General features: G+C 38.3%; 4 protein-coding genes across 7 annotated transcripts; 3 read left to right on the top strand and 1 right to left on the bottom strand.

Annotated features, from left to right (window-relative positions):
• Positions 1 to 3,614: 3,614 nt before the first annotated feature.
• nkiras2 (NFKB inhibitor interacting Ras-like 2) lies at positions 3,615 to 6,229 on the bottom strand. Of its 3 annotated transcripts, none has more exons than XM_067476560.1 (4): positions 6,093 to 6,229; positions 5,580 to 5,694; positions 5,063 to 5,304; positions 3,615 to 4,834 (listed from the first exon to the last, which is right to left on the bottom strand). In XM_067476560.1, the coding sequence occupies exons 2-4, from the start codon at positions 5,671 to 5,673 to the stop codon at positions 4,592 to 4,594; spliced, it is 579 nt and encodes a 192-aa protein (XP_067332661.1). In that variant the 5' UTR covers positions 5,674 to 5,694; positions 6,093 to 6,229; the 3' UTR covers positions 3,615 to 4,591. The 3 variants fall into 3 exon arrangements, with proteins under 3 accessions (XP_067332661.1, XP_067332662.1, XP_067332663.1); XM_067476561.1 differs by having other exon boundaries at positions 6,090 to 6,204; XM_067476562.1 differs by having other exon boundaries at positions 6,127 to 6,146.
• Positions 6,185 to 13,165, top strand: dnajc7 (DnaJ (Hsp40) homolog, subfamily C, member 7). Of its 2 annotated transcripts, XM_067476558.1 has the most exons (14): positions 6,186 to 6,303; positions 7,080 to 7,168; positions 7,298 to 7,422; positions 7,764 to 7,877; positions 8,184 to 8,258; positions 8,341 to 8,459; positions 9,672 to 9,825; positions 9,950 to 10,114; positions 10,836 to 10,927; positions 11,060 to 11,133; positions 11,250 to 11,396; positions 11,546 to 11,698; positions 11,804 to 11,866; positions 11,949 to 13,165. In XM_067476558.1, exons 1-14 carry the CDS (start codon positions 6,230 to 6,232, stop codon positions 11,984 to 11,986), a joined length of 1,482 nt encoding a protein of 493 aa, XP_067332659.1. In that variant the 5' UTR covers positions 6,186 to 6,229; the 3' UTR covers positions 11,987 to 13,165. The 2 variants fall into 2 exon arrangements, with proteins under 2 accessions (XP_067332660.1, XP_067332659.1); XM_067476559.1 differs by lacking the exons at positions 11,804 to 11,866; positions 11,949 to 13,165 and having other exon boundaries at positions 6,185 to 6,303; positions 11,250 to 11,415; positions 11,546 to 11,694.
• A 97-nt stretch (positions 13,166 to 13,262) lies between these two features.
• Positions 13,263 to 17,756, top strand: odad4 (outer dynein arm docking complex subunit 4). The gene is made up of 11 exons (XM_067476563.1): positions 13,263 to 13,529; positions 13,666 to 13,797; positions 13,966 to 14,125; positions 14,227 to 14,288; positions 14,536 to 14,677; positions 14,880 to 15,104; positions 15,184 to 15,391; positions 15,475 to 15,561; positions 15,709 to 15,905; positions 16,506 to 16,606; positions 16,698 to 17,756. Exons 1-11 carry the CDS (start codon positions 13,404 to 13,406, stop codon positions 16,731 to 16,733), a joined length of 1,476 nt encoding a protein of 491 aa, XP_067332664.1. The 5' UTR covers positions 13,263 to 13,403; the 3' UTR covers positions 16,734 to 17,756.
• A 434-nt stretch (positions 17,757 to 18,190) lies between these two features.
• cnp (2',3'-cyclic nucleotide 3' phosphodiesterase) lies at positions 18,191 to 22,815 on the top strand. Its single transcript, XM_067477589.1, has 4 exons — positions 18,191 to 18,347; positions 19,678 to 21,091; positions 21,283 to 21,410; positions 21,568 to 22,815. The coding sequence occupies exons 2-4, from the start codon at positions 19,714 to 19,716 to the stop codon at positions 22,030 to 22,032; spliced, it is 1,971 nt and encodes a 656-aa protein (XP_067333690.1). The 5' UTR covers positions 18,191 to 18,347; positions 19,678 to 19,713; the 3' UTR covers positions 22,033 to 22,815.
• The last annotated feature ends 566 nt before the right edge of the window (positions 22,816 to 23,381 follow it).

Raw genomic sequence — 23,381 nt, 5'->3', positions numbered from 1 at the left:
TATTTTTGAATGATGTTCCTTTTATTATGGAGACCATTTTCTCTTTAATAACAGATAAATGTAAATGTTTTTACTCTAATTACCCTCTGCTATATATAATAGCAATGCCTATAAGACTAAAATACTGGATTACTCTGCTGTTAAATAAAGAGCCATCTATGTCAAATGTGTGAAAATGTGCACAAAAGGAGACAGAAGGTTGAGTGGAACACTGAAAGAAATCAATTTGCTCTCCTCTTTGACTTAATTTAGAACATTATTGAGCTTAATTTGTTCTTCTATTGACTAGTGGAAGAAAGTCCATCCACAAGTTGCCCTGAATAGGGTCAAAGGTGCATAACTCTTTTAATTAAGCCCAAATACACTGTATTTACCACAAACTGTGTGCCTACTTTTGCACGGTTCAGTATCCCTTACACTTGATTTTTCCCAGGTTATATCAATCTATACCTTCAGGACAAATTATCTGTGTGTGATCCTTGTGGGCAGCCAGTATAACAACATTAGACATAACTGATGGCTTAAGGGCAGCTGATATTTCCATCCTACAGGAAAATGCTCCATAGCACTGTGTTTGTTCACTGTTGTGTAAAATTTAATTAATATGACATTTTATAATGATGAGTGTAAAAGCAGGGTCAGTGTAGCAGTTTCCATGGTTAAAGCCTCTTTTCTCCACACAATAAAAAAAAAAAAGTTAACTCTTTTATGGTTGCTCTGGGAGAGGTGGATGCTCTAGTCATGAAACACTGTCATGCAACAGTAAGACTATTACTAGAGGCAATATGATGCTATCTTCTTGTTACCCTGTAACTACCAAGTGAAATTTTCTCTTTTGTGATCAGTGTAGTCTGACAAAGGCGCCTCATAAATCACACAGGTGATAAATGCACCAGTCGATCCCTCGGTCTGGTGCACACTGTGTATTTCACATTAATTTTCTTTTTCTTGTTTCTTTTATTTAGGTCATTACAGCTATAGGGTCATTACAAAGAACGGCTTTGATAGGAAATGCGTGATAATGTACAGAGGTCTCTTTCTAACTGTTGGAACTTAGGGACATAAAATGAACAGATTGGAGTACAAGCAACTCAGAGTCCAAATGTGTTATACAAAAACTGAACCATTGTGTATGTCACTGCACCTAATCAATTCTAGTCGCTAAAAACAACATGAAATGAGATGGTACATAACAGCCCCCTCTGGGGAACTAAGGTGAGTGTAATATCAATTCATAAATGTTCCACTTGAGGTTTTCTTATTATGTTGCATTAACCTCACCAGTCAACATGCCCACATGGAACTAGAAGATCATTTCCTCTGCTGAAAATGACTGATTGTTTTTACTGTGAACCTGAACCTGTGGAGAACTAAAAGATGCACACATTTTTAATTGTAAAAAAATGAATAATAATATTCTGTGGGATTTGCTAGCTATAGTCCAACCTCATTAATCAGCTAATCATTTGGCACAGTTGGATTATGCTGATCCATTCCTCATAAAAATTTGACTTTTGTTTAATTTTATTGGAATTCAACCTCATAGGGTTAAGGTGTTTATTGCATGACTGTTTTCTTCCTGATCTAAACACCCATTCTGTTAGAGTTTTTAGCTGGTATGAATCCATTAGTAATTAATACAGTTTTTTCTTTTAGGGAACTGGAATTTAAATGAAATGATTACTAATGCTGTTTTGTATGTATAACAAAATCACACATGTGCCGAGGTGCAGAGGTCAAATAAATTTCTTGTTAGATTCAGTTATGTAAGATCTTTTTCAATGCAGTTTACAAGAAGCGTATTTAGCCACAAAACAATTTAGTTCTCTATTTGATAAAACATTTATTACTGGAATTAGATATAATGGAATTAATAACTCAGTGCACTTCTTTAAAGATTGTTGTAAGTGAATGTTATATATATGAATAGTTTCTTTAAACCTCAAGGAAACTATATTATTTAGAACAGCCTAGTTTGGCAGCCTGTATAATTATAGAATCCACAGTATTTTACTGGAAGATCAGAGCCCTCTACTGGCCATACAGAATACATTAACTGGTTCAATTTAGGGAAAGAAGTGTTATATTTTAAATCATGCAAACAAATATCAACTGAAAATATTGTAAGGATAATAATATATAATTGCTCAAAATGTAATATTATGCTACTATGTATATGAATATTCAACATAATAGATTTACGCTTTCAATAAAACATATTTAAAGCTATACATACAGTATTTGACCTTATGAAGCAGCCTTGTAAAAATATGGCATGCCAACATAGTATGACCAGTTATATTTACACATATATAATGCCACAGCATTAATTCCACCTGGTGGTTTCAATATAAATTTAGATACCCTGCTTTTAATTTTTACTTGAGAAAAAGATTGAAAAGTGATACTTGTGGTGGAGAAATTCATAGGCCAATACATAACTTAAAACAGGCAACACGAAAGTTAGAAAGGAAGTGGTGTTACAAAAATTTAGAAGAATCTCATTTAGCCTGGAAAAACAGTTTAAAATGTATATTAAAAAGCCCTCTGTAATGCCAGAACACCATATTATTCATCATTAATAGAAGAAAAAAAAATATCAAAAAAACACATATAAAACAAATCTGTAGAACAGCCTTCTTTCACCTACGGAACACTGCCAAAATTAGGAGCATCCTGTCTCAAAGTGATGCCGAGTTTCCAAAGGTAGAATTGGAGGCAGAGCCTTTAGCTATCAAGCTCGTCTCCTGTGGAACCAGCTCCCAGTTCAGATTCGGGAGGCAGACACCCTCTCTACTTTTAAGTCTAGGCTTAAAACCTTCCTCTTTGATTAAGCTTATAGTTAGTTATAGTTATGCTGCTATAGGCTTAGACTGCTGGGGTACCCACCCTCCGATGCACTGAGCTCCTTTCCTCCTCTTCTCCCTCTCTCACCCCACAATTGTCACCACTGTATGACATTAACTTTTGTGTGTTTTCTCCCATAGTTGTCTTTCTTCTTCTCATTCTCTCTCTGTCCCTTTCTGCAGGTGTCCCGACTTTGGAGCTGTGTGTTTTCCAGTGTGCAGCTACTGGTTCTACCAACCTGCCGATGTTTTGTTGTTGCTTTTGTTTCTCTTTTCTTTTCTCTCTCCACTTTCCACTCACCCCAACTGGTCAAGGTAGATGGCTGCCCACCCTGAGCCTGGTTCTGCTGGAAGTTTCTCCCGTTAAAGGGAGTTTTTCCTCTCCACTGTTGCCTAGAGCTTGCTCAAAATTTGTTGGGTTCTCTCTATACATCTTTATAGTCTTGACTTTATTCTGTAAAGTGCCTTGAGATGACTTTGTTGTGAATTGGCGCTATATAAAAAAAAGTTGAATTGAACTGAAAATAGACTTTTACCTGTGTGTACACACACTCACTGGCCACTTTATTAGGTACACCTGGACAATCATGCAATCCAATACAGCAGGTTTGCCATGGATTCTACTTTTACAATGTTATAACTACTGTTTTTAACTTGAAACTGTCAAAAAGATGAGTGTATCGTGAGTGTACCCACACAACCCCAATTCTAAAGAGGTTGGAATGATGTGTAAAACATAAATTAAAACAGAATGCAGTGATTGGCAAATCTCTTCAACCAATATTTTATTCAGGACATGAATATGAATGAATAGGACATGAACAACATATCAGGTGTTGAAACTGAGACAATATTAGCCTATTTTGAAATTTGATGGCAGCAGCACAACAAAAGACTGGAAAAGTAATTGCCTCAAATCACAAACAAATGGAGGACCATTTGACAACTAACTAGGTTAATTGGCAAAATGTCAGTAACATGACTGTGTATATAAGGAGCAGAGAGGCAGAGCCTCTGGAATGTAAAGATGGGCAGAGGATCACCGATCTGGAACACACACACATATACATATATACACGCACACACATACACATACACACACCAGGTGCCACCTGAGCCTGCAGAATTCGCTAAACATCCTGACCTATTTGATAAGTTTTGTCAACCATTTACTCTACAAGATGCAATATGCAACTGTAACTCTTATTCAAAAGTGTAACAAATCTTCAGACAACAGGCAGCACAGTTACAGTACATCATCTATCAGTAAAATCCCTTCACCCATCATACCTTTTACACCAATCCAAACGTTGCAATGCAAAAGTATTGGAAATAATGTAGTTTCTGATTCAGTTTGTTTGCACATGTAGCGTACATTTACAGCACATAAATTAGTAGCCAGTGTACACCTGTTCTGGGACCTAATTTATCTGTACAGTAAGCACATTGAGTCTATGACATATTAAAACTTTTCTTGCAGTGTTCCAGTAGAAAGCGAGTTGATTGTCAGTAGTACAAGAACTAAATTATGTAGGTCCAACCACAACAGTAGTAATTTTAAAGAATGTAAAATGAAAGAATTGTAAATGTCATTACAATTATCTTGCTTTCTGATCATTTCTTCTCCACACTGCAAAGACAAGTTTGTAATAGTATCATTGACCTTATAGCAAAGGAGGAGACACTTGAGACATTTCTACCTTGTCCTCCATCCATCCATGAACATGAAAATAATGTCTGTTCATTTAGCTATCAGTAGAACCACCGCCTTTATTTTTGTTGCGACTCAGAGGGAAAGTGGATTTGCTCTGAGGCTGTGTCATTTTGCTGGCCAGGTAGACAAAAGGATCAATGAGTGTCCGTCGGTCCACCACTGACACCTCCCACAGACGCACCTTCTCATTCTTCGCCCAGTTCTGGGCCATATTAAGGTCAACTCTTCTCTCTTCCCGCTTATCCTGTTTGTTACCCAGCACGATAATGGTCACCTGGGGATCCCGATAACCAGATTAGTGTTACATTTTATGGCCTTATCAACTCTGACCGTACTGTTGATCACTGGCTACAGTATTAGCATTGCCACCAGCAATGATAGGATGGCGGTTAGAATTTAAAGAGAATTAGGAAACAGGATTTAATTAAAATTGGTTCTGTCCACCTAAATTCATATATAAATTTCTAACCTTTCCAAGAAAAGGAACATGTTCGCTCCTTACCTCTTTCTTGTCTCTGTGACGGTCAATGTCCTTCTTGAGTGCCTCCATTCGCTTGAAGGATTCTTTACTGTCAATGCTGTAAATTAGAACAAAGCCATCTGCAAAAGTGTAGTAATGTCGAGGAAATTCCATCCCATCCCGGAGTCCACGGGTATCATAGAAGCGCACCTGCTCTCGTGTGCCACGGTCAGTTTCTATGGAGCCGATGTAGATATCTTCCAGGGTCTCCATGGGCTCTGAACCTAATAATGGATTAACAAGGAGGCGTGCATATGGTATGATGTATGACAGACGTTACAATAATGTAATAATTTACAAATTTCAGGACCTTATGTGCAAGATGTATAACAAATAAAACACAATCATGGTCAATCACAAGTTGTACATCCCCCAGTGTTGTTACATATTTTACCAGCTGTTGATAGTGAGTTATTGCTGCTCCTTGCATGAAAGCAATGTACCATTTTGACTGAATTGTGCGTGAACCTATTAATACTATTATTACAAAAAATGTTACCTGCAACATGATTCGCATATAGTAGTTGTTCCAATACAGCAGTTTTACCAACTGCACTCTGGCCACATACAACCACTTTACAGCTTTTGCCCATGGCTCTCTTGAGTCAGAAAACCTAAAGTTATTATTGATAGAAGAGATAGAAAACAGTTTAGTCAAATAATTTATTAGGGTGTCAATGAATATAGTTAACATCGTAACGTTATTGTATTACACGTTATCTGGTTAGCTGCGTTGCTACATGCATACTGTTAACCTTATAAATGTTCACAGTAACAGAATAGATAATTAGACAACTGGCAAGAAAAAACAGAGCTTAAACATTAGCTAACTGTCTAAGTCAACGTCGGAACGGTGTACTGTGTGTATGAAGTATGTTAGCCTTAGCACCAACGTTAGCTTCTGGAGAGATACAGAGGAACAATTTTACGTATGAGGTCGTTTATGTTATATGAACTAACAAAGTCGGCTAAGACGAGTGTTTTCAAAAATACATAGTATAATACTGGCTACCTGTTAGTGGATGGAAAGAATAATTTTCACTTGCAAGTAGCGTTGAGCCGTTTTTCTTAACCTAACATACTACTTCCTGTTTACACCGAACGTAACGACCGCAATATGTGTCCCCGCCCCTCTTCATTGACGGCAAAATGGCGATGGAGAACAGTGATGCTGTGAACATGGACCCTGACACGGACCTGCTCAGTGACGAAGAATTAGAAAGGTACGACTAATTAAGCCTATGCTGTCAGCAGCAAAAATAAGTCGAAGATGATTAATTGAACCGATATGTGCAATCAGTGCTCCCTGTCGTGGTAATTTTGTGAATAATTTTCTTATATGAGCTATACGCTAACTAGCGTGCCGTTTAACATTAGCTTAGTTGTTTTACACTCAGCGGGCCCATGTTCTAAGTTTTTTAGATGGTAATCAAGCCCACTCTTTGTAATGTCAACTGTCACTATGTATACTGTGCAAACGTTTATTGGGACAAGGCTGTTGCTTACACATTATTGAGACTTTTCCAGAATGGCAGTAGCTGGCTAACTTGTCACTGACACCACTCTCTTACTGTGTGATCGTGATGTAACGTTAAAACATGAGGCTTCCAAAAAAAGTAATGGCAGTGGCCCACAGTATGGTGTCATATATTCCTGGCTCTGCTCTTCCCCTCTGCTGCACAAAATAGCTACATGTTTGATTGGAGTTGACACGAGTTTGCCCTCCCTCCTGGTTTGGCTTTTGCTATGTTTAGTAAACTTTAAAGGACACACTCATTTACAGTTCTGAACATGCTTTGGTTACATGAGTGTGATAGTCAGAATTAACACTTGAATAATAATTCTTGGTGAAAAGAAGTTCACTACCCATATGAAATCTATAAAGGAAACCCATTTTGCATGTTCTGTTCACATCACTACTCATAGCAGATATTAAAGTTGCATTTAACCTTTTTTTTGTTTGTCTGTCTGTCTGTCCATTCTGCCTATTTTTACACAGGGAAGCTGAGGGATTTAAAGAGCAAGGCAATGCATTTTATGTCAAGAAGGATTATGCAGAAGCATTCAATTATTACACCAAGGCCATTGGTAATTATTGTCATAAGTCTGGTTAGCCATCCTGTTGTTAGGAAACAACATTGAGATATTTGAAGGGGGAAACATTTGAATTGTGTCTCACTTTGGTGGGCTTTAAACTAACTTTTTTTTTTTATACAGACATGTGTCCAAAGAATGCAAGCTACTATGGAAACCGGGCCGCCACATTAATGATGCTATGTCGGTATAGAGAGGCATTAGAGGATTCACAACAAGCAGTACGATTAGATAGCAACTTTGTGAAGGTGAAAATCTACTTTTTATCTTGCATGTATCAATCTACTAGCGACCATGAAATTGAGACTTATTTTTCCACACCCATGGTTGTAATTGTTTTGATTGTATTCATCCAACTTCTTGGAATTATGATTATTATGCATTACAACTATTTTGTTTATTGTGGTATGTGGTTCCTTACTACAAAAGCCATGGTACTCACTCTATTAAATAAAAGGTGTAACTAAGAAGTCAGCTTGAGCTAGTTGGGGTTTAGCTTTTTGGAACACAGTGCCCAACTAATTTTAACAGGGGTGGGAGCTGAGGGACATGATTCCTTCTGTTTGTGAACTAAGTCTTTTACCCACAGGGTCATCTGCGAGAGGGCAAATGCCACCTGTTACTTGGTAATGCTATGGCTGCTAGTCGCTGTTTCCAAAGAGTTCTGGAGCTGGAGCCAGACAACAGCCAGGTCCAACAGGAGGTGAGTTTGCCTCAGTGTCAGGAAGCATCATTTAAAAACATGGACATGATCCTTTACTACCAGATATGTTTTGGCATGTTAGTGCTAAAGTCTGAGTAGAGCTCATTTACAGTTTCTTCTAATTCCTAAAACACAAACTAAGATGCAAGTTTGAGGTTATTAACAAAACTACTGCTTCTGTTTTTAATGACAAAATTCTTACTAAATGTGACCCATACAACAAGAGAGACCAGTAGAAGCTGCAAGCAGTGGAGTAAACTAATTGAGTTTTTTCTTGTCCTTAAATGCCACAAATTCCTTTGGCAGCTGAAGAATGCTGAATCCATCCTTGAATATGAGAGAATGGCAGAGATTGGCTTTGAGAAGCGAGACTTCAGGATGGTAAGCTACTCAGTGGTTACCGTACAGTGTAATTTTCTTGTTTGTGTGGAATGTCAATAGTAACTTACTTTGGTTTCTGTAGGTTGTCTTTTGCATGGACCGTGCCTTGGAGTCTGCCTCTGCCTGTCACAGGTTCAAGATATTGAAGGCAGAGTGTTTAGCCCTCTTGGGGCGCTACCCTGAGGCTCAGTCTGTAGCCAGGTATGAATACATTTTTAAAGGGCGCCTTTAGTCATTTTGAATTTGAATTTTTTTTAGTTCTAGTTTGGGTAGTAAATGTAAATAAATGCCATTAAACTTTTCTTTGACGGCCCTATATTAAAAAAATCTCACTACCTCTAGCTGAAAAATGCCTCCAGATCGAATCACTTGGAGGAAACTTCAGATTAAAATATTTCATTTTGTTGAACATACTATGGAGTTTGTACCTATGGTCAACCTGCTTTTCCAGAGCTCCTCCAGAGAACATCATCTGAACTCCTAATGTACAAATAAATGTTTTTCAGCTAGAAGCATAGAAATATTTTGATATATGGAAGTCAGAGGGAAGTTTAAAATCACTAATTTACACCCTAAAGTAAAGCTATAGAAGCCAAGCTGTAAATTGGTGAAGTCTTCCTTTAAGATCTACATATCAGTTCATTTATTAATTTGATATCTAAAATTTGTCTCAGTGAATGCAATGTGAAAGCAGAATAAGATGTTGGACATATTTATCTATATGTGCCACACCATTCTAACTCCATGCAGCTTTTAATATGACTTTAGTAAAATGCTTATGTTACTGTAGTTATACTATTTAGTGAATGCAAGTTTGTCAGTTCTGTGGAAATCCATGGACCTTATTCCTGCCATAATATTGTAAAAATTTACTCACAATTGTTTGTTTTTACTGTTTGTTTCAAAAGAGTTTTTAGATTTAATAATGTATTTAAAGAGTTTAAGATTGATCTCAAATTCACAATCACAGCATTGTACATTTGGTATATCCTGTACACTTTATCCCCCATCTTGTTAATTTGTATTGAAAAAGAAAGAATTCTTGCAAAGGGCCGTCAGGAATGCCTAGTCCGTTCTCTATTTTCAGAGAGGTGGGGACCGTCATCCTCACACTAAGTTTAAAAGTAGCCATGAGTAGCTGCTGCTGCTATCCTCCCTTCATTATGAACATGTTGGTTACCTTATTTTGTTGCCAACTGCTGCCCCACTGCATTCCTTGCACACTGTGTTACCACTGCTTATATTTTTAGACATAAGGATTAGTCAGTTTACTATTTGAAACAGTGTAGCTCACAATATAAAGAGTATTATGCAAATTGTGTGTGGAGGAATTTTACCATTTTATTGTACTTGTATGCATATCTGTTTGTTTGTTTTTTGCACTTTAACTATTTTTCACACATTTCCATTTAGTGATATTCTGCGAATGGACTCCACTAATGCGGATGCACTTTATGTGCGTGGTCTTTGTCTGTACTATGAGGACTGTATTGACAAGGCAGTCCAGTTCTTTGTCCAGGCCTTGCGGATGGCTCCTGACCATGACAAAGCTCGGCTTGCGTGCAGAGTGAGTAATAGTAGATACCAGTTTTTCAAATCAAGTCCAGTGTTAAGAGCCAAAAGGTTGCAGTGACACTTGGACTTTGTTGTTAATGTTGCTTTGAAGATTGTCCTATGTATTGTCTTCCCAGAATGCCAAATCACTAAAAGCCAAGAAGGAGGAGGGAAACAAGGCGTTCAAGGAGGGAAACTTTGAGGCAGCTTGTGAGCTGTACTCTGAGGCACTAACAATAGATCCAAACAACATTAAGACTAATGCCAAGCTGTATTGTAATAGGGCTACTGTTGGATCCAAGGTGAGCGACAGAAGAGATACCACTAGTTTTAATCAACATTTGACAAGTTGTTTTTATCAAGAATTGCCAACTTTAAAACTAACTAAACCATACTCATATTTAAATATGAAATTAACTGAACTCAATACACTCAAATACTTTTGTGATTAGGTTTTTATATTACTATCGTGCAAGGAAGAAAAGGGTTATACTATCCCAGTTATTTAGTAAGCTATAACAAGGTGGCATTGTAACTTGTGACTATTTGACTATTAGTATATACTAATGGCTATTTGGTCTAATGTGTTACTCCATAAAGTTAGTATGTTTAAGTTAGTAAGTTATCAAATAACTGTAGAGGAAGTGTGGACAGCTCTGACAAAACTCAAAGTAGTAGATGAGGAAAGAGTGACACATGTATCTGTTGGGTAAAGGAAACTTGAAAGTAAATGTGACTCTGCAGGACCCAGATATTTTGTACTGATAAATGCTAGGCTTGTTAAACCTTGATAAACTCGGTGTGGTGTGGTGCTAGTCACCAATTGTGAATAAGACACACAGCCTCATTCAGTTAGTCATACTCATAGTTAGCACAGGCCTAAACTTTATAGTCCCCAATCTGTCACTCTGCATAAACTTCTGCCATCTTGTACTTTCTTTGGTCACATAAAGAGAACTAGGCCAGTACGTTTTTCCACTCTCTGCCTCACACACTCACACTTTTGTCATTTTTTTTTGAAAGCTGAAGAAACTAGAACAGGCCATTGAAGACTGCACAAAGGCCATTAAACTGGATGAGACTTACATCAAAGCCTATTTGCGGAGAGCACAATGGTATGTCTAGGATTTTTAACTTGTTGTATTGTTTTTTTCTTTTGCTAATTGGACAAATGAAAGGCATGATCATTACCTACATTTTAAACTGGTTAAAAAACGAATTACAGCCTTGTCCATACTGTGCTATAGCTACATGGACACAGAGCAGTATGAAGAGGCAGTGCGAGACTATGAGAAGGTTTACCAGACTGAAAAGACAAAAGGTGATAATTCCTCTGTTGTGATTGAGCTGACATGGCATACAGCACAGATATTTTCTCCTCATTCTGCTTTATTCTTTGTTAGCCTATCTTTTTTTGTTTGTTTGTTTACTCTGTAGAACACAAGCACCTCCTGAAAAATGCCCAACTAGAGTTGAAGAAAAGCAAGCGGAAAGATTACTACAAAGTTCTTGGGGTGGATAAACACGCCACCGAAGATGAAATTAAGAAAGCTTACCGCAAACGGGCACTTTTACATCATCCAGGTGTATATCTGAACAGAAGGTTTACTCCAACTATATTTATTATTCATTTTGCATAAATGGACATACATATTTTGACATATACGGACATAGATTGTTTATGGCCTAAATGACTGATGTGTTGTTTGGGGTGTTTTTTCTCCTGTTTTTAGACCGCCACAGCGGCGCTAGTCCTGAGGTGCAGAAAGAAGAGGAGAAGAAGTTTAAGGAGGTGGGCGAGGCTTTCAGTGTGCTGTCAGACCCAAAGAAAAAGTCTCGCTATGATAGTGGTCAAGATTTGGAGGATGATGGCATGAACATGGGAGGTCAGCACCTGGGCAAGCCTTAGAGTGGGAGATCAACTGTTGTTATGAGAAAGTTCAACCTGGTTGTAAAAGGTTTTTTCTTTCCTTGTGTTTTGTCTCCACCAGATTTTGATGCCAACAACATTTTCAAAGCATTCTTTGGAGGCTCAGGTGGTTTCAGTTTTGAAGGTATGTTATGTTCTCATTATTTCGTTTTGTCAGAATACAGTCAGTGTCTTTGAGTTATTTACTTGTTTGACATTTGTTTCAGCATCTGGACCAGGGAATTTCTTCTTCCAGTTTGGTTAATTGAAGGATCTGTCCACCTAAACTGTTAATACTACAGGACTTTTCAACATTGTCAATCCCCAACCCACCATTCATGATTGCAAGTCAGATTTATGTCTTTGCCATTCACTGAATAAATGCAACCCAGTGACCACGCAAATGATTTAATGCCCGTATCGCAAGGACACCAAGACAGCTCAGGCTGAGTTGATAGTGTTACTGGTTTTAGATTTGGTTCCTCACAGAAAGAAACAAACTAAAAAGTCAGTAATGGCTAGCAACACTGGTCTAAATTTCTGGATTTTTGAGATATTGTGCAGCTAATGTATCCGAGCTTTTAGGGATTCATGCAAGAGGTGACATCCTGGGGGAATCTTAAGATGCTGAACATTGAGCAAGCTATTATCTGGCTAGTCTCGACTTACTGCTGAGGGGGTATTCTCTGCATGAAAACTGATACTTTGCTTAATGATTTGTGAAGATAATCACTGAGCAAGCAACAGCTCAGCAGCTAGCTGCTATGAATCCACACTGAAAACGGCCTCCTTGTCCTAAGCCAGTAGGACAACTTGAGCATTTTGAAAATTCATAACAGCTGTAACCTAGACCTACACATACAATACAGTTGAAGCACACTAGAAAGATGGCAGTGGAGACAGATCTACTGGCTTTGCCAGCCAAGCCCTCTTCCCTCATGTTGTCACAGGTTTTATGTTCAATGTTGCCATTCACAGATTGCTGCAATGTACATTTTACTGGAATGTAAAGTGTTGATTTGTGATGATAGTTGATTATTTTTCCATTTTTTTTATTTTGATTAGTATATTTATTGTACATTTACTCTCTGATAGAACATTGGTATAAGATGAGGATATATTTCTATTAAGTAAAGGTTTAAAAAAGGCATTGACTATCCTTTTGACATAAATTCAGGAAGAAAATTGTTCTGCTTTGTCTGCATGAAATATTACACAGATCATTATTTAAGGTCTGTGCTTATGATACAAGCTGATTTTTTTTTCACTCATAAGAACAGGACGAATGTGAAATGTATGCATTTTTTTTCTTGTGCACCTCATAAAGAAAAGTATCCTCATCTTTGCTCTCATTGTTTTTGCCCTTATGGTGAAACCATACTCTTTACTCTTGAAAACTACCAGTCATGTCAATAAAGTTGGCTTCCTCTGGTTTTCCCCTAAATTGTTTGTTGTCTTTTGTTTTGCAAAAATTGTGTTTGTTAACGATGCTGTCGAGGTCAATTGTATTTAGTTATCAATAATACGGCCATAATGAAAACTGTCGGAAGATGGCGTCGTTTCCCCCGATCTAGTTTGTTAGGGTGGTTGCTAGGAAACAAATGGAGTTGGATAATCCCCAGGCCGAACAGGACTGCACGCGTAAATTTAGCTCTAAAAAATAAGATTACATTTGGCTAAAAATGTCAGACAAAGGCGGAGATGAAGATGTTCAGAAGCCAAAAGGAGTATTCTCAACTTTGATGGCCGATGGGGATTGGCTGTATCTTAAAGGAGAATATAAAAAGGCTATACATAGCTTTACAATGGCAAGTTTGAAGTTTGTTACCAAGCTAGCGAAGTTCATTTTTGGCATGGCAACTTGTTGTGAATTTAGTCATGTTATAGTAATAATTTCACAACTTAAGATGCAGTTTTTAAATGTTAACGACTTGCTATGTTTAGGCATTGACGCTAAAACCTGATGATAAACACTGCTATGTGGGTCGGTCCAAGTGTTATCTGAAGATGGGGCAGCCTGAAAACGCTTTAACAGATGCAGAGGCCTCCCTCGAGCGAGACAAGTCGTTTTTTGAGGTAAAGAGCAGCTTATAGAAATGTTTGCTGGGGATTTTCACTATTGAGTAAAAAAGAATGCTGGTTTCTTTACACTGAAAACCAACTCTCGGTCTGCACCCCAAGTAAAATGTTCAAATGTATGAAAAGCGACGTTTATGAGTTCATATTTTGTTATGGTTTTTTCAGGGGTTGTACCAGAAGGCCGAGGCTTTATACCACATTGGAGAATTTGAATTTGCACTTGTGTTTTACCACAGAGGACAAAAGCTAGCGTTACGTCCACAGATAGAGGAATTCAGATTGGGTATCCAAAAAGCACAGGAAGCTATCGAAAACTCCATTGGCAGTAAGTGATGAATTATAGTAATTTGTGACTTACACTCATATGTAGTCATTACATGAAAAAAAATGTCCTCACATTGCTAATTGATTTGTTCTTTTCTGCAGGCCCCAACTCTGTAAAACTAGAAATTAAGGGTGACCTCTCATTTCTGCAAAAGGATGAGGAGGTGAGTCTTGGTTCCCCTGAAATCCAGTGTTTAACAGGGAAGGAAGGATAACTGCACGACAAGATTCTCTGCAGCAGACAATGTATGATAAAAACAAATTCTGTGGACAGTATTTTTTTCTGGCCAAAGAACATATCTTTTACCAATGAGTTACCAAAGCTTTGACAGATTTCTGTAAATGAAGTTTAACCTGGTCTCCCTATTAATCCATCTGATTATGTTTCTGAATGACTGATTATGGATGCAGCCAATTACTGCTATTCAGCATCGGACAAAAAAGAAAAAACAGCAGATGCCAAAGATGCCTAAGAGTGAGAAAACAACTAAACAACTGTTGGGGGAGTTTTACAGTGATAAGAAATACCTCGAGGACCTGCTTAAAGATGACGGTACTGTGTTATTTATACTGTATGTGCCTACATGCCAATGTTTTGTCTTGCTTCATCTTCCCTTTGTCGTTACTGCTGCTTTAAGTGTTAACTGTTAGTTTCTCCACAAGTCCATACTGTTCGCTCTTTATTTAAATTCTGTCGTTATTGTGGTTTTCATGTTGATAAAACTAGTATTTCAAATGGTGACAATTAATTTCAGACTTGGTAAAAGGCAAGACAAAAGGTGGGGAGAGACTCCAGGACATTATTCAGAACTGCCTCACATACCTTGACACTTGTACTGAGTTCTGGAACGAGGAGAAACCCATCTCTGTTCAGGAAAAAGAGCGTAAGCACATGCAACGAAAATGTAACAAGCCCCATCATCGTGAAATCTCAGAACCTGCTCAGTTTCTGACTAAGAGTCTGGAAGATATTGATGCAGGTAAGAAAACTTTATGTTAAACTTGTAAATTGGTGTTCTTTATAGATTCAAAATGCTTATTGTATTTTTATCATCTTAGAGTTGACATCTGGAAATGCTGATGGTAGTCTCAAGAAGGCGGAAAAGGTAATGAAGATAGTTCAGGGATGGTCAGAGAGAGAGATACCTAATAAGAAAGAGATTTTGGGCAGCCTCCACAGTTGCATTGGGGATATTTTGATCAACGTGGGAGACATGGACCGAGCTTTACATCATCATCATAAAGACCTGGAGCTGGCTAAAAAGTGGTGAGAATTGAAAGAAATTTTTAGGATGACTTAATATATAATATTAAATTGTTTTAAAATACTTAAGTTTCTCTTAAAACCAGCAAACACCCAGAAGCAATGTCCAGGGCACTGGATAACATTGGTAGAGTCTATGCTCAAATGGGACAGTTCACACAGGCCATTGAGTTGTGAGTATATAATGAAATATCCCCTGCACATACTAAAAATGTGATTGTGTTGAGTTGATTCCAAACTTAGTCAGCGTACAACTATGAGAGGTTTGTTTATAGGTAACAAATTCATTTCATCATCTTCTCTCTGTGTTTCCAATTCAGCTGGGAAAAGAAGATTCCGCTGGTCCGTGGTGCTTTGGAGAAGACCTGGTTATTTCATGAGCTTGGTTGGTGTTACCTGGAGCTTAATCATTATAAAAAAGCTCGGGACTATGGCATCCGTTCAGTTGCTGCAGCTGAGGAAATAGATGACGGGAAATGGCAGATCAATGGCAATGTTTTGGTGGCACAATCAGAATGTAATTCTTTTTCCTGGTTTTACTAATTCATATTAGAAATAGTGATTATTTGTAGCATGTGATCTAATTCGCTTGACACTGTAAGAATCTGTTACTATCTAGTACTGATATTTATGGAAGAGCCCTGAAAGCTCAAAGCACTGCAATTTGAGAAAACACAAAACAAAATGCAAGCAAATATACAAAAACAACTTCACACATTTGACAACACAGGCGCAGCATTAAGTCACCCGATGAAAAAGCCACAAAACAACCAAATTGAGAAAAGCACTGCAAAAGCCACAACACAATGGAAATGGCTCCAGAAAGCACTAAAAATATATTTACAAATTTAAATGACCGTCACTTTTTAGTGTCCGTTGTAGACAACTATTATACAATTTTTCCGGGGATACAAAAAAGTGACGGACATTTAAATTTGTAAATTTATTTTTTCTTGTCGTGGGTTTTTGCAGCGCATTTCTTAATGCTGCGCCTGTGTTTTTGTATATTTGCTTGTGTTTTGTCTATTTGCATGTTTTCTGAAATTGCCATTTTGATCTCTCAAGTTACCATATTACACTTGATCATTGATATAAGTTTCCTACTGTTTGATATCAGTAAAACTTGGAAACTTGGAGTCCTGTGTTGCCCACTTTGAGAGAGCCTTGACCTATGCCGAACTGCAGGAAGACAACTCTGCTATGAATGCCATTCATAAGGTTCACACTTTGCTGTAATCATTTTTATTTGCTATCTACTGAGTTTTAAGTCAAAAACATTAGTTGACATTTTTGTTGTTCTCTTTTTCAGGCTCTTGATGAAGCTAAGCAACAACTACCACAATAAGAATGTATTTGGTCAAGGCTGCCTGCAGCTTCAGGAAAAGATAACAGAATGACCTGTAATCAAAACAAACCAAGTCACATAATGTTGTCTACTTCAAATGGGCACCTGACATAATTGTATAAATGATTGCATTTTTATGAGATCCTCAGAAACTCATGTTGTGCTCAAAGTGTATTAAAATACCAGGCTGACTAAGTGTGATATAGTAGAATTAGTATTTTGACAGACAATAAAGCAGATACTTTACGGGCAGCTTCCTTACATGTATTTTATTTTTTTTTTAAGTTTTATTTTTTCAATTAAAGTTTAAGTCACTGGTTGCTAAATTAGACCAAGTATTTACGTACATGTCCCCGAGAACATGTTCTCGAAATGAAAATAGACTGTTGATATGAGGAAGTGCTCAAGCACTTACAACATATATCTACTTGTGAGACTGTGTTTTGGGCTAACTTCTCTGAAAAACAATTAGCAGTCATAGAGAACATGTTACATGCTAGCTTAAAAGTTCCCCATACAGATCTTAAGTAGCTGACGGCTTCTTCCCAAGCGACAACTTTATCACCAGGCTGCATGGTGTCATTTACAGAAATATGGGTGTTTGCTGCAAGGTTCACACTTATGTTGGAACACTGAGTACAGATCAAAGACACTAAAAAGTTATTGTCATGGCCTAATTTTTGATAGTGCCCCACCATTATTAGAATTTTGATGAGTCAAAACAAATCTGTTCATTTTAAAATGTAATGTTATGAACTGAAAACTGTTTTTATGTACAGCACAAGTTTACACATACAGTAAACAGTACATAGACAACAATAAAGTATTTAACAAATGTATTAAACCTTAATTTGGGAAATATCAAGAATAAATAATTAATTATTTAAAAAAACATAAATAATTAAAGTATAGTGTTAAACCAGGCAGGAGTGCTGTCAGTTTTATATATTCAGACATTGTAAACATTTCAATTCTAAAAAATGTACAGTAAAATAAAAGTGGCCCGTATTAAAGTTCAGTAGATTTAAGCTTTTTCTTTTAAACCTTTTTCTTAATCCTTGAGATCAGTCTATGGGGGCCACATCATCTGTTTCTAAACTCGTTTGTCTCAGAATGTTTTAATGGCTTCTGCTTTAATTTTGGGGTCATGTCTGGTGCTGTAGAATACATTTGCCATCAGGATGGTAATGTGACATTGCTCCGTTCTGTATTTTTTCCAAACATGCACAAGAAAAAACACAAAATATAAAATTAAATAAAATATTGAAAAATAGAGTTTGAAGAAATAGACTTGTAAGGAGTGTATTAGTTTTGTATTAATTTATTAAGACATAATTTTCAGTAAATTCCAACCAAAAACTGCATAATGTGGGTGTCTGAAGAGAAACGATAGAAGGGAGATTTATTTAATAAAAGAATCTCCACTGTAGTCCTTCCGGTCCTTAGGGGCGTGTCTGTTGCCCCGCCCAGTTGCGCGTTCCCGGAAATTTCCGTTTTTTTTTTTCTTGAAGATTGGAGCGTGTGCGTGTCAGTACCAAGGATTGTCTTGTCATTGTATCCAGAGGGAAACGTGTGGTCAGCGGTGCCACCAACAGCTTCATTGCAGCGTTACTGGTAAGCAAATAATAATAACAATAACCCTTCAGGCACTATGCAACAACTCGTGATTTTTAACTCAAACTGCTTAAGTAAATTGTTTCTGTAAGAGGTAGTGACTCGTCCACGCAGATAAACATCCGACTTGTTCAGACGTGGCGCTGTAGCTGGTAGTGATTTAGCCAAATTCCCACTGACTGAGTGGCTAAATTGTTTTTGTCTGGTGTGCTAACGTTAGGTGCATGCCACTCCCCGCCTGGCCACATTGTGCAGTCAGCAACATGTTAGGCTGCTATAAGGTCGAACCTATTTGTTCATAAAAAGGAACATTTAAGCGGTCGGTGTACTCGCTCACTTAGTTAAGAAAATCATATTCTATTGTCAACATTGATTTTTTTTTTTTTTTTTTTTTCAAACGCACCCTAAACAAACCATGACCCCCCCCCCCCCCTACTGCGCCATTTAGGCCACAGCTGCTGTCCCTTGCTTACAAAAAAAGGATAAAGTTTTAATACATTTCAATCTGTTCGCATTACCAATTTGGCATCTGTTTGGCTTCGATTATTTCTTCCAATAGGGGGAACACAAATGTTTAACGTTTGTCTTTGTTGTTCATTGGGGTGAGTTGTGAAAGCTTCCCTTTCAGTCTCATGACACGTTGTGGTTTCACACATCTGTTAATTTCAGCCTTATGCTAACAAATATTGCACCAACATTTGGCAAAATTTCCTGTCACACTCTGGAGGTCGCTGTAGTTTGAAGTAATCACACTTTGCAGCGATGTCCCATTTTTCGCAACCACCCTTTGTTTGCAGGCAATGTTTTGGCAGTCATGGGTTTGTTTGTACTATTGGACCAATAGTTTTATTCAATTCACACACAGTCGTATTAAAATGCGAATATACTGGACAACGTTTTCTCCCACCTATTCAATGTGGTTGGACATTAAAGCTTAAAGTTGTTGCAGGGCCAGGTAATATTATTATTACTAACTTTTTTGAGATATAATTTCGCCCGGCTCAAAGCTATTTTCTGTTGCCTCAAGCCATGCAAGTGGCCCAAAAAAGTAAGTCAGAAGTGGCAGGAATTTTAGGACAATTTAACTGCATGTCGAAAAAGGTTTAAGTTTTTCTTTATCAAATTGTGATGTATTCTAATCTGTTATGTAACAAAATGTAGCTGCATCCTAAATCGCTTTCAGGGAGATTTCAGGTCTTAGTTTGAGATACTGAATAGTGAAATGTGAGTTAGAAGCTGCTGTAGCTTGTGTGTTTTGGCATTTTTATGAACTTGGTCATCATCGGTCTGATTTAAGTTTTTGCTTTTTCTTTTTAATTATGCATTTAAGGTGCATGGTGGTGTGCAAAATCAGACAAAGCCAGATATGGATACTGAAAAGAGTGATATGGTTTTAGAAGCAACAGAGGCTCCTCCACAAGAGGAGACTGGAATGGAAAAGGTTGTTTCACCACAAGAGTCCACAGAGCTCCAGAAGCCACAAGCAGCAGATGAAGAACCCAAACAAATGGCAGTAAATGGCCATGATAAAGGAGGCGTAAATGTGAAAGAGACAGAAGAGGTGATGGTGACTGAGAGGAAAACCGATACTGAGGACAGCTCGGGCAAAGACCAATCTGAAACTGAGACTGTGCTTGGTGCAGTGGCACCACAACCAGAACCAGATGAGTCATCTGGAAAGATCTCTCACCCAGTTTCTGCTTTAGACACAGAACCAAAAAACATTCAGCCTGAACAACAGCCTATGTCAAAGAATGACCCAGAACCTTTGCCAATGAAAACGCCTCTGGCAGAGAGTACCCCTGAACCAGAGCCAGAGAAACAGGCAGAATCAGTCCCACAAGCTGAAATACAAGAGGAAACATTGCCTGAACCAGCCAAGCCAGTGCAGCCAGTAAATACACAGCCACCTAGTCAGGAAGAGAAAGTGCCAGGACAAGTGGAGACTCAAGCAGTATTGCAGACTACCATGGACAAAGGTGCAGAAGAAGTTGCTAAAGAGGGTGAGACAAAAAATGCTGATACATCTGAGTCTATGAAAAAGGATGGAGAAGAAAAACCGGTGGCAGAAACTGTAACGTCAAAAGAAGATGAGAGCGCTAAATCTGATGCAGAGCCTAAAAAGGAAGAGGATACATCCCCTTTACCTGGATCCCTGTCCTTTTCCATCCTGGAACAGAAGCAAACCAAAGATGCCCTACTTACCTCTCGCACTCTTATTGTTCTCAGAGGGCTTCCAGGAAGTGGTAAAAGTTTCTTGGCACATGCCATTAATGATGCCTATAAAGACCTCTGCACTGTCATCTCTGCTGATGACCATGGTGTAAAGCCAGAAAATCCAGAATCATCTGCAGAAGGCTACAAGGCTCTGGATGAGGCTGTCATGGCCTGCTGCAGTGCAGGACCAGCTTCATCCGTGCTGATAGTGGTGGATGACACCAACCACACCCAAGATCGGCTGGCCCGCCTGGAAGAGATTGCAGAGGAACACAATCTTGTTGCTGTCTTCTTAGAGCCACAGACTGGCTGGTCCAGAGATCCAGCACAGTTGACCAAGAAGACCAAACGTGGACTAGATGAGGCCCTACTGAAAACCATGAAAGGTCCACTTGAGGAAGTGACCCTACCTTTATTCTTTGGGTGGTTCCTTCTCTCTTCTGTTCAGGAAAAAATTGGGTGCACATCAATGGACTTCCTGAAAACTCTGGACACCTTAGAGGCCTTCAAGAAACACATGTCTGACTGTGAGTATGAAGTAGTTTAATGTTTTAACAAATTACAAGCATTTGTGAAAGGTAACAAATCTGACCAGACTGATATTTTAAATATGTGGAATGACTGAGATGCAATAATTTATTTTCCTTTTTCTATTATTATTATTATTATTATTATTATTATTATTATTAATTAATTAATTCATTTGTTTTTTATTCAGTCACTGGTAAACCAGACAAGGAAGTGGATCTGGAGCAGTACTTTGAAGCCAAAGGAACCCTCCACTGCACTACAAAATTCTGTAACTATGGAAAAGCTGAAGGTGCCAAAGAGTATGCTGAGAAACCTGTAAGAATCCTACTATTTAATTATTTTTTCTTCGTACTGTCTCTAGATGCGTTACTTTGAAATGTAACTCTTGCATTGTTGAGCAACATCAGAGTAATGTAAAGTATTAATGTTAATCTTGTAATTTTAACTTTACACTTTTATTTCTGCCCTCCAGGCTGTTAAGAATTTCTACGGTTCTATATTTGAGCTGTCACTGACTGCCCTCTTTGTCACTCCTCGCGTTGTTGGTGCCAGAGTGACCCTCTCTGAGGAGCAGCTTGTGTTGTGGCCAGACGATGCTGAAAAGGAGGCAGAGTCTGCTGTCCCCACAGCTGCCTCCCTGCCTCTGGGAAGCCGCGCCCACATTACTCTGGGGTGTGCAGAGGGTGTCGAGCCAGTTCAAACAGGTTTAGATTTGCTTCAGATTCTGGCGCTGCAGCAGGAAGGCCAGCAGGGGGAGCTGGTCACAGAGATGGAGCTCGGCTCGCTGCGCTACTACGGTGAAGGAAGGTGGCTGCTCAGCCTCAGAGAGCCTATGTGTGCCCCAGCCTGTTTCTCCAGCTTCTATAATCGCACGGAGGTGGAGCCGACCAAAAAAGAGGCTGAGAAGAAAAAGAAGCCAAAGTGCACTATACTGTAAATGGCAAACAGGTGTGGCCAGGATGTCAGATCAATTAAAACCTAGGCTTACTCTGTGCAAGATTTGTGGGTTTGTGCAGTGTTTAGGAATGTTACCACCCTAAATCCACAAGCTGTGTGCCTTTTACTGTTGATTTGCACCTCAATCCAAGATGCCTTCAGTTAGGCTTGTTAACAGTTAATGCTTCACATATCGGTGCCAGAGTTACAGTACCTGGCTTGTATGCTGAGGTTTTGTTAGCTGCAGTTTTAGATAGTATACCCTCGGCCCACATCTAAAAAATTGATTTCCACTTCTGTACACATCTGTGTCCCTTAGTATTCAGATGTGAATGATAAACTAGGTACTTTCATTGCATGCATCGCAGGTTAACGGTATTAAGAAATTTCGCACCTGCTAAAAATAGCTCTTCCTCCTTGACTGATAATCCTTAATTATATGCTGTTCCCATTGGCTTAGTTGCACGTTAATAAAGACTAGATGTGATTTCAGTGTGTGTGCACAGTCTAGGAAGTAACTGTTACTATAGCATATGGGCCAAAGTTGTCTGTTGGATTAACTGTACTAGAATGAATGTCATTTATAGAGATCCTTCCTGTCCTTCCTCGTAAAAGCTTTGCACTGTGTAGTTTAATGGGGGGAATGCTGATGAATTTGGCATTTGTTTCAACAGCTTGCACTAGTAATTATCAGATGCTGTGAATGAAGTCCATGTTTTGCAGTCTCTTTTACTTTGCAAGACTGCACCCTCAATCCCTTTTTTTTTTTTTTTTTTTTTTTAATCCTCCTTGAATAGCACTTCTAATATTGCATTTAGAAATGTATTCTTTGTGACTGTACTTTTTGAAGGGCAAATCATACTTTGTAGCTCTTATGAATCACTATTTTTGCACTTGTTTTGTACACTTAATAAAAAAGAACATGCTTTGCTCCAGTGCTGCAATTTGCTGTGTGTTTAGTCTTGTCATTGCACTGTGGAAACTAGCATGCAAGCTGATATTGGCGAAGGGTTATCTGAACATGGTGCTTTTCGCACTTCGTGCAGGCATATCCTAGAAACCAGCAGAGGTCACTCCTCAATCGAGTTAATTCAGAATTAATCAGGGACAATCAACATTGTAATGGAGAAAGTGGTGTGATGTCCTTACTATACTCGATTTTTATGCTTATCAAAATTTTGAACCTAAAATAACTAGTATTTATTTAGGCCAAGGACAGTTGGAAGACTATAAATTGGTGCCAGGTATGTCACACTGTTCATTTTTTAGCGTAAGGTTACGGGGCAAGAGTCATTGGGGTTTGTGCCACATCAAGTGACTTCCTCATTGGCTGATTTTTAGATAAAGAAC

The sequence above is a fragment of the Channa argus genome, chromosome 15 (assembly GCF_033026475.1).
Source record: "Channa argus isolate prfri chromosome 15, Channa argus male v1.0, whole genome shotgun sequence".
NCBI lineage: Eukaryota > Metazoa > Chordata > Actinopteri > Anabantiformes > Channidae > Channa > Channa argus.
Note: the sequence above shows the minus strand (reverse complement) of the source record. Positions and strands in the feature narration are given on the sequence as shown.

Coding starts and splice junctions, on each gene's coding strand:
- nkiras2 (XM_067476560.1), bottom strand. CDS start 5,673: ATGGGCAAAAGCTGTAAAGTGGTTGTATGTGGCCAGAGTGCAGTTGGT. Junction 5,305..5,579: donor ATATGCGAATCATGTTGCAG/GTAACATTTTTT, acceptor ATCCATTATTAG/GTTCAGAGCCCATGGAGACC. Junction 4,835..5,062: donor GTCACAGAGACAAGAAAGAG/GTAAGGAGCGAA, acceptor CGGGATCCCCAG/GTGACCATTATCGTGCTGGG.
- dnajc7 (XM_067476558.1), top strand. CDS start 6,230: ATGGCGATGGAGAACAGTGATGCTGTGAACATGGACCCTGACACGGAC. Junction 8,259..8,340: donor AGAAGCGAGACTTCAGGATG/GTAAGCTACTCA, acceptor TGGTTTCTGTAG/GTTGTCTTTTGCATGGACCG. Junction 11,867..11,948: donor AGGTGGTTTCAGTTTTGAAG/GTATGTTATGTT, acceptor CATTTGTTTCAG/CATCTGGACCAGGGAATTTC.
- odad4 (XM_067476563.1), top strand. CDS start 13,404: ATGTCAGACAAAGGCGGAGATGAAGATGTTCAGAAGCCAAAAGGAGTA. Junction 15,392..15,474: donor CTGGAGCTGGCTAAAAAGTG/GTGAGAATTGAA, acceptor TCTTAAAACCAG/CAAACACCCAGAAGCAATGT. Junction 15,562..15,708: donor TTCACACAGGCCATTGAGTT/GTGAGTATATAA, acceptor TTTCCAATTCAG/CTGGGAAAAGAAGATTCCGC.
- cnp (XM_067477589.1), top strand. CDS start 19,714: ATGGATACTGAAAAGAGTGATATGGTTTTAGAAGCAACAGAGGCTCCT. Junction 21,092..21,282: donor CAAGAAACACATGTCTGACT/GTGAGTATGAAG, acceptor TTTTTTATTCAG/TCACTGGTAAACCAGACAAG. Junction 21,411..21,567: donor AAGAGTATGCTGAGAAACCT/GTAAGAATCCTA, acceptor TCTGCCCTCCAG/GCTGTTAAGAATTTCTACGG.